This window comes from Lupinus angustifolius, unplaced genomic scaffold (genome assembly GCF_001865875.1).
Source record: "Lupinus angustifolius cultivar Tanjil unplaced genomic scaffold, LupAngTanjil_v1.0 Scaffold_74_2, whole genome shotgun sequence".
In the NCBI taxonomy this organism is placed as follows: Eukaryota; Viridiplantae; Streptophyta; class Magnoliopsida; order Fabales; family Fabaceae; genus Lupinus; species Lupinus angustifolius.
In genome coordinates this window covers 1-8,127 of record NW_017723538.1, presented here as the reverse complement: position 1 = coordinate 8,127, position 8,127 = coordinate 1, and the positions used below count along the sequence as shown (strand labels likewise).

The following is an 8,127-nucleotide window of genomic DNA, read 5'->3' as shown; positions in this document are numbered from 1 at the left end:
GTAGGCAAAATCATATTGGATTTAGAACGCTCTGATTCAGATGAATAAATGAGGATTTCCATAATAATTGTAACCAAGACCAGGAAAAGCACTGTAAATAAGATGCCTTGCCAAGTGGATAGGAGTGAGGTCCACTTGAAGAATTTATAAAGAAGGAAACCAAGTAGACAAGACCAGAAATTATAACCTGTTCAATGTATGTCATCTTACCATAAAAGATCTTTTAGGCCTACATCCAATGTGTTGAAGTTCTTGTTCACTGAATATATTTGTAGTGTTATATTTCTCTAGTACAGCATCCTAGTATTTTCAGAGAACTTGTTAGAGATATGATAAAGCAATTCATTTGTTGTTACCTAACAAGCACCAACAGAAGAGAAGCTGTGGCTGGATAATTCAATAAAACTGAACTTTATAGATCTTATGGTAGAGAGCAGCTATAAATACAAGTTATCAAATCTTAACCACTATAAATAGGAACTCAACTTTATATTACTACTAATAATACCTTGGTGACAAATGTGTCTTTGCACCATTGTGCAATGCCATCAGATGTTTCTGGCAATTCCTCCATTTTGTGTAATTTGAACCTTTACCTGTAAAAAGCAATTTGTTTCTGATGGAGCTATGGTTCATGATTTTAACTATCATCACAATACCATGGACTAATTTGAAGGACTGAAACTATAGTCTGGCAAATATTATGACAAACATTGAGGTATCAAATATTTCAGATCAATAAAAAGCTCAACAGACAATAAACAAATAGCAAAAATTGTTTCACATTAAAAGTAGAAGTTCATCAATTGGACGTGTAGAACAGTGAATATTAGAACAATTCTAATTTAGCATTTGTTAAGGTCTCCAATTGGCTTACCGAACAAGAAATGCCTTTCAACATTCTTAACAATGTTGGTGAAGTCTCACTTTTTGGAACTGCAAATGTGCAATCATAAATGGCTGGAATGGTTCCCTGTGTTTCTTTGACTGCTGTGACAAAACCCTGGAGAAAGATATGTACTAATTGGAAACTTATGCTGTTTATCTGTTAAATTAAAATCAATTATTTAAGTGGTGAGGAAATGGCTTTTGCTCCAGTAAGTTTAAAGGTAAAAAAAATTTCTAGGCCTTATAGAATTTCGAATTTTTTGCAAGAAAAAGCACGCTAAATATGAATTTTAATAACCAAATCTTCAAAGAGGCCTTTAAATCTAAACAGTGGCGTAACTTAATCCAAAAAATTGAGGGGGCAAGAACTTGAACCTTGTTTGGTTGCAAGAGTAATGTTATATAGATGCATCAATAGTTGTCAAGAATATTTTCTAGTATTTTGATATTAAAATGAACACATGTTCATAGACATTGCAAATTACTTTATTGAGAAAACACTTCAAAAGGAAATTCTAACAGAGGTAAAAAAAACTGGGACAATGGACCTGAATATTTTTTAATATTACTAATATTGCATGAGGAAAGAGACTCTAATGCATGAATGGAAACATTATACTACTCTCCTAATCAGAGTTTTAAATACATAGTCATGTTGTATCCAATACGATCTAAAATCACAGCCCTATTACGGTTGTGTTGGCCGCCACAAGTTATGGCCGCAATCTGTGATGTCACCAGATTTTAAAACACTGAGATCAAATACTACTAAGCGTCAACATTATTCACCTTAGTACGAGGAATCAAAACATTCCTAGGTATAGGAAGCCCTCTTGAAACAGCAAACTCTTGAGCTGCTAAAAGCTTTGTATGTGTAAATCGAGTTCCTTCAACAAAAAGAGCCAACCAAAAAGGCACTGGGATTTGATTCAGCTGTTGAAAACCTGACTGCGACATAAAAGTCAAGAAATATATTATAAATAGAAAAATATATATACATTGAAGTATGCATAAATATTACACTCTAATATAAATTTATAAATCAGAAGAAGTTGTTTATATACCTTCAGTGCTGCTTCATCTTTAGCCCAGTTTCTTTCCAGAAATAAATAATCAGAAAACCACATTGACCAACCTAGAACCTGCATTGGTGCACCATATTATTTATGATCATATCAGCTTAGATCCATTGTCTATCAACAGGGAAAATGATATAAAATTTATAATACAGTTTATGATTTGTGATACAAGTTTAAACACGAAGAAATTATGAAGTTCAAGTCAGTTCAAAAACTAGGTCAGTTGTGCTGCATTTTGTATGATGCAATGGCTAAGTGGTGATAAGTTCAAGATTGAAAATTACATCGAGTTGGACCTCAAAATAAAACTTCCAATCTTATCACTATGCAATAACTTACAAGATATTATAGTCAATAGATTGATAAAAGTCATCATCATGCAAACAGAATTTGCAAAATAACTTTTTTTTAAAAGTTCATCGAAATTATAGAGATCAAAAGAAGAAGGATTCTAATGAAACTCACAGGAAGGTATTTGACTTCCTTCTTCATAATGGCTACAGTGCTACCAAGGCAACCTCTGCGCTGTTACAAATGAAGTTATACAAGTTCAAATATACAAAAATAAAAGAAGGAAACATGAGCCAAGAAATGGTAATCAAGAGCAAAAGAAATAATTTGGAGATTTTTATGAGAGTGAGATAAGTATAGTTACTGCATATGCAAAAGTGTGTCGTACAAGCCTAATAAGACATGGTTTATGTAGTAACTTTCTATTAACTACTCAGATATTTCTCCGACTAAACAATTTCTTGAATTTTTGGTTGCGCATGAATAGATTGAGGTGAAAGGTGTAGAATACTGAGATCAAAACAAACTTTATGTAACTCATCAAAATTGTGCAAAGCCATGGTGACAAAGACTAAGATGTAATTTAATACTATCATAAAATTGAAAGACTTGAACTTAGATAAACAGAAATTCACAGATAATAGGCACCTGAGCTAAGACCCATCCAATAAGCCAATCAATGTCACTCTTGTGGTTGCAGATTAGAAGTGCACTTTCTTTACCTAAAATTTTCACATATAAAATTGCAAATTTCTGAGATTCATTCTATATTTTCAGCAACAAAATGTACAAAGAAAATAGTTACTTATAAAGACATAGTCACCTTACCCATTAATTGAAAAGTTTCTGAATCTGCATACAGTTCAATCTGACAACTCCAATACAAAGATTCAACCAGTTAGATATTGAAATGGATAATGTAACATTGTAACATTGTAACTACACTAAATCCTAAGCATGGCAAAATATTGAGACAAAACCTTAATGCGTGCCCACCAATCAATGAGCCATATAAGCTCCAACCATAGTGACTCTATAAGCACTTTGTTTATTTTTCTGTAACAATTCCTTGATATTGGACGAACTAGGATAAAGAGTAGAGCCTGCAAATGCATATTCACCATGATATTAAAAGTTAAATATTCCACTTATCTAAAGTAATAAAATAACAATTTGTAAAATTAGTTCAATGTCAACCAATTCTATCCAATAAATAATACAAATAACATCTCAACTTATAAAATTGCAATGTCAAATTGAAAGTAAAATACAAAATGAATGAAATAAATATATCAGAGGAATAAAAAAACAGCAATTGATTCTCATGACTAAAAAGAGTGAAAGACAAAAATGAAGGCGATGATAAAGTTTGTGTGTAAATTTGTCTAAAATCCGTCATTATCATTGCTCTATAGAATATGCATGGAGGGGCCAAGGAAAATGAAATAAAAGTATTAAGAATAAAAAAGGGGATAAATTATTAAACCTCAAAGACCAATTAAAAAAGATAAAGAATTATAATAATGGTTGTGGAATAAATGTTACCTGAATTACATTAACAATGAGTCCTGAAAGAATGAAAAGAGTGCCTATGGGAAGAATAACAATTGCTGCTGGGAACGCCATGCACTACAGTAAAACAGCCTTTTAGCCACGGTTGCAACCGTGGCTAATGTGCTAAATAACCGTAGCTAGATCGAGTGGCCACACTTACTGCTGTCGTGGCAAGGAATGGCGTTGCTAAAAATTAGCCACGGTCGTTATGTCATTTTGCCACGCTTGTATAAAATGTGGTAACATTTAGTTAGCCACAGTCTGTATAATTCAGCTACAGTAACAACCGTGGCAAAGTTGCTACTTTGCCACACTACAACCGTGGCTAAGTTGTTTATTTTTTCACAATCTAGCAATCTTTATTTTCAATAATATAATAGTAAATTTTTAATAAAATTAAATATTTGCTAGCTAATAACAAAAATAAAAGTGTTATACCATTAGAAAAGTGAATCTGATATAATTACCAAATGTTTAACATTCAACAATCCTTACAAAACAAAATGCAAACTATGAAGATCATAACTAATAATTTCATGAGTATCTAATAAATCATAACTAAGATGGTGGAACATCATGAGCGAAAGTGGTTAATTCACTATCAAATTTTTCGACTATAAACTTCTCAAGAGTAGCTAATCGATTCCGAGTATGTGCAAGTTGCTCCTTGGTCTCTTTATAGCCTGATAGTTTTATCTCCAAACTTTGAACATACTTCTTTAAGTTTTCAACATGTTGACTAGAGCGACTAGAATTCACAAAACCAATAGAATGTCTAGACGTTCCAAAAATACTTGAGGAACAAATACCAATGTCCAAACCATGCACTCGACTTGAATGTTTAGCTCCATATGCTTTTCCAATTACATCATTAGGATGAGAAAATACATTCGATGAAACACTTGAAGTAGTAACATTTTCTTGATCTTGAGGTAAATGCTCTAATATTTTATCCTATTAAGTAACAAAAAATTAATGCACTAATCCGATCGAAACATAACATTAATAGATTATATTTATATATATATATCATAAATTAATAGATTATATATCTATAATTAAGTTACAGTTTTATTTGAAATATTAATGTAATTATTTTATGAATATGTATGTAACTTTGTAATTTATGTACAAGTTTGACACTCATATGTATTGTGAATAGCATGACTTTAGGTGTTTAGAATTATTCTATGATAGATTTGTTAATCACCAAAGTGGTCAAATCTTTATGTGAATTAATTCCAAATTGTATGATCATATTTCATTTGTTTGAAATTATTGTATGATAGATTTGTTGGTTTACACTACATAATAAAAGGAAAATGGACACACCAATTTAGCAACACTTAGTGAAACCGTGACAAACTTAAAATTGAATCTCAAAATTGGTGTGTATCTAGATCGGGCCCGTTGTAAAATAAGTATGGAAATGGCCCATACTTTCATCTCTCCATTCTTACTGTGAGAAAAAGCTTCAACACCTCACTTCTTCCATCACCATAACTTCTCCCATCATTGCTTTGAGTTTCTTCAAATATGCATCATCATTCTCTCATCACTCCTTCTTCTTCGCATCTTGCAATCGATTCATATCCTCCATCGAGTCTTCTCGAAGCTCCAGTTTCCTCAACCGTGAACTCCTCGCGGATTTGAATGGGTGATTTCTTGAGTTGAAGCCATAGGTTAGAGCTTCTTATTGTTCTAATTTTCTTCTTGACTTACGAAATTTGAATGAGTGATTTGTTAAAATAGAGAAAATATAATGAGAAGTTGGGGTTTGAGAGATTGAATTGTAAAAAAGGGCTTAATTGAGTTACCACATGATTGAGATGAAATCAATATGAAAACATAGAACAAATAGTCGAAGATGACAGAGAAAGAGTGAAGAAGACGAATTCGATTTATCCCCTGATTAGCTTTTGTTGTATGTGTTTAGGTCACTTAATTAGCTTAAGTGTTGAGAATAATTGGAATTTATTTCCATTTTCTTTAATCCAGGTTGCTATGCTAACATGTTTTATCCCCGGATTTTTTCTTTCTCCTTTATCTTCAGGGTTTTACTCTTGAAGATGCTCCAGGATTGTCAGTGAAATGAGACTTCCATATTCATTCAATTTGGGGCCAAATATGATGATTGAGAGTGGTGCTTTCAAGGGAATTATAAAGTTCGTAGGGTTTTGTATTTTCTCTTCAATCATTTGTTTGCTTCAATTTTACCTCTGTTCACCTTTTAGCATATGTTATTACTTATTAGCATTTAGGATGGTTGATACTTCGAAGCACACCATGTGTTTGATAAAATATTCAAATGAGTGCAATTATGGTTTTTGTATTTTGGTGTTGAAACTTGGGGTTCACACTCCGATTGTAATAGTAGAAGACCTGAATTTTAAGGTTAACTAGGGTTTTAACGTCTCACTTCATAGATTTTTATGGAATTGATTTATCGCATTTTTAATTTCCCCGTTTAAATTTTGCTTTCCAATTATTTAAGTGTCAAAACTAGGTTTAGAATTGATTGCTTTGTGGTTTTTGGAATATGTTTTGGATTCAATGAAATAGTGATAGTGGTTTTGAGTTAGTATTATTATGTATATATATCAAGTAAATCCAATGGATGCTTTTGATTTAACTCATAGGCTTCTTCTTCTTCTTCTCTTCCCAAATAGAAATTCTGTCCAAACCAATATTGAGATGAGTCTAGACAGCCAGAGGGAGCAATCTATGGCGCTGGATAGTGAAGGTCTTGAGGTGATTCATTATCTTTACATCTCTTAAATAATATATCAAATAGAATTGACCATTGATGAAGTATAGCACTAGGTTTCATTCACGGGTAACATCAGCTCCTAGTTCTGTAGTTTGTTGAATATGTGGAGAAAGCAAGCATAAGAAATTGATAACAAAAATAATGTATATATTCAATGCCTTTCCCTGTCAATTAAGTGTTTATGTTGGCACACTTTCTTTTGCATTGAATATGAATAATGATAGTGTTGATTTGCAGAATCAGATTTTATATATTGAATTGAGCATAAATACTTGGATCTAATTAACCTATTTTATTTATGTATGAGATTACGGGAAATCAATTGTGTTATTCATATCTATTTCAGGGCTTGATCCCTCTGGCTAGACTTTTGTTGACTCTTGGAGGAACATTGTTCTTAGCATTTTGGCCGTTGATCCTCATAATTGTTGCATCATTTTCTGCTCTCTACTTTGTAAGTTGTTAACCTTACTCTCACTATTTTTCTTTGAAGAATTAGATTTGATCCTTTACTTTTCATGTGGCAGTATTTTGGGTCGACATTCGTCCTGATCAAATTCAATTGAAGTCAACATAATTGTAAGAAAAATGTTACAGCCATAGAATTGATGTGAGTTGAATTATATATGCATTTATTGTATCCAACCTTATACTCTATGCTGGAGATTGGCATGTAGAAGTTACAGGAAATTGTTTATTTCAATTTTATTCTTCTAAACATTGGGTTTGTCCAAGCAAAGGCACATGTTATCACATATAAAGGAAGTATTGCTATTCATTACGAATTGCAGTCATTATTTTGTATTTATATGAATATTAATTTGCAAAGTATGCTGATTTCATCCACTATAGCTGCATCACCAGATTGATCAACCTTATAGGATGGTCACCTTATCACATTTGAATAGATTTGAGGCTGCTGGTTCACATTTTGATGCATCTAGATTCTAGTTGGAGGTTGTAACTGAGAACCTACACCATCAAATGAGATTTCATGGAACTTGGACAAAATAGGTGGATCAAGAGACCCAAAACTGTCTTCAAGGTTAGCTGGCTGCACTCCTGAAATAATTGAAGTATGTCTTGGACTTACTTCACCTACCTTCTAGCTAGGAAGGGATGAGAAGAACCCTACTCTATCATAATTATAGGCATAGTTTCTCCTTATATATAATTGACATATCATATATGTGTCACACATACTCAACCTTGTTACTTTTTTATAACTTGGAAGGTTGGTGGGAGAGATTGGAGAAAGCAAGATGTGGGGGGCAAAAATTATGGAGCATTAGGTTCGTTATCAACAATACTTAAGATTTAAAGCTTTTAATTTGATTTTATTGGTACAAGAGAGCATATGAGACAACATATTTTTGTTCCATATGTGGACATATATATATATATATATATGTATAATATTGGGTGCAACTCTTAATACATCTTGGATTGAAGGTATCTTATATTTTATTGACATACTAGGAGAGAGCATGTAGATTTAAACCACTTTGGTAATGTTGATGGTTCAGTTGGATTATTTTCAGGAAC

General features: G+C 32.3%; 2 protein-coding genes across 2 annotated transcripts; one reads left to right on the top strand and one right to left on the bottom strand.

Annotated features, from left to right (window-relative positions):
- Nucleotides 1–228: 228 nt before the first annotated feature.
- Nucleotides 229–3,122, bottom strand: LOC109339347 (1-acyl-sn-glycerol-3-phosphate acyltransferase 2-like). The gene is made up of 8 exons (XM_019576766.1): nucleotides 3,087–3,122; nucleotides 2,907–2,980; nucleotides 2,433–2,492; nucleotides 1,953–2,030; nucleotides 1,678–1,836; nucleotides 878–1,003; nucleotides 509–596; nucleotides 229–300 (listed from the first exon to the last, which is right to left on the bottom strand). Exons 1-7 carry the CDS (start codon nucleotides 3,088–3,090, stop codon nucleotides 549–551), a joined length of 549 nt encoding a protein of 182 aa, XP_019432311.1. The 5' UTR covers nucleotides 3,091–3,122; the 3' UTR covers nucleotides 229–300; nucleotides 509–548.
- A 3,206-nt stretch (nucleotides 3,123–6,328) lies between these two features.
- LOC109339348 lies at nucleotides 6,329–7,330 on the top strand. The gene is made up of 3 exons (XM_019576768.1): nucleotides 6,329–6,563; nucleotides 6,929–7,036; nucleotides 7,110–7,330. The coding sequence occupies exons 1-3, from the start codon at nucleotides 6,402–6,404 to the stop codon at nucleotides 7,146–7,148; spliced, it is 309 nt and encodes a 102-aa protein (XP_019432313.1). The 5' UTR covers nucleotides 6,329–6,401; the 3' UTR covers nucleotides 7,149–7,330.
- Nucleotides 7,331–8,127: the final 797 nt, after the last annotated feature.

What these genes read in the sequence shown, in the direction of transcription:
- LOC109339347 (XM_019576766.1), bottom strand. An exon ending in TTGGATGGGTCTTAGCTCAG is followed by an intron (nt 2,493 to 2,906) that starts GTGCCTATTATC and finishes CATTTGTAACAG; the next exon opens with CGCAGAGGTTGCCTTGGTAG. An exon ending in AGGAAGTCAAATACCTTCCT is followed by an intron (nt 2,031 to 2,432) that starts GTGAGTTTCATT and finishes GCACCAATGCAG; the next exon opens with GTTCTAGGTTGGTCAATGTG.
- LOC109339348 (XM_019576768.1), top strand. Translation starts at nt 6,402, where the DNA reads ATGTATATATATCAAGTAAATCCAATGGATGCTTTTGATTTAACTCAT. An exon ending in TGGATAGTGAAGGTCTTGAG is followed by an intron (nt 6,564 to 6,928) that starts GTGATTCATTAT and finishes TATCTATTTCAG; the next exon opens with GGCTTGATCCCTCTGGCTAG. An exon ending in CATTTTCTGCTCTCTACTTT is followed by an intron (nt 7,037 to 7,109) that starts GTAAGTTGTTAA and finishes TTCATGTGGCAG; the next exon opens with TATTTTGGGTCGACATTCGT.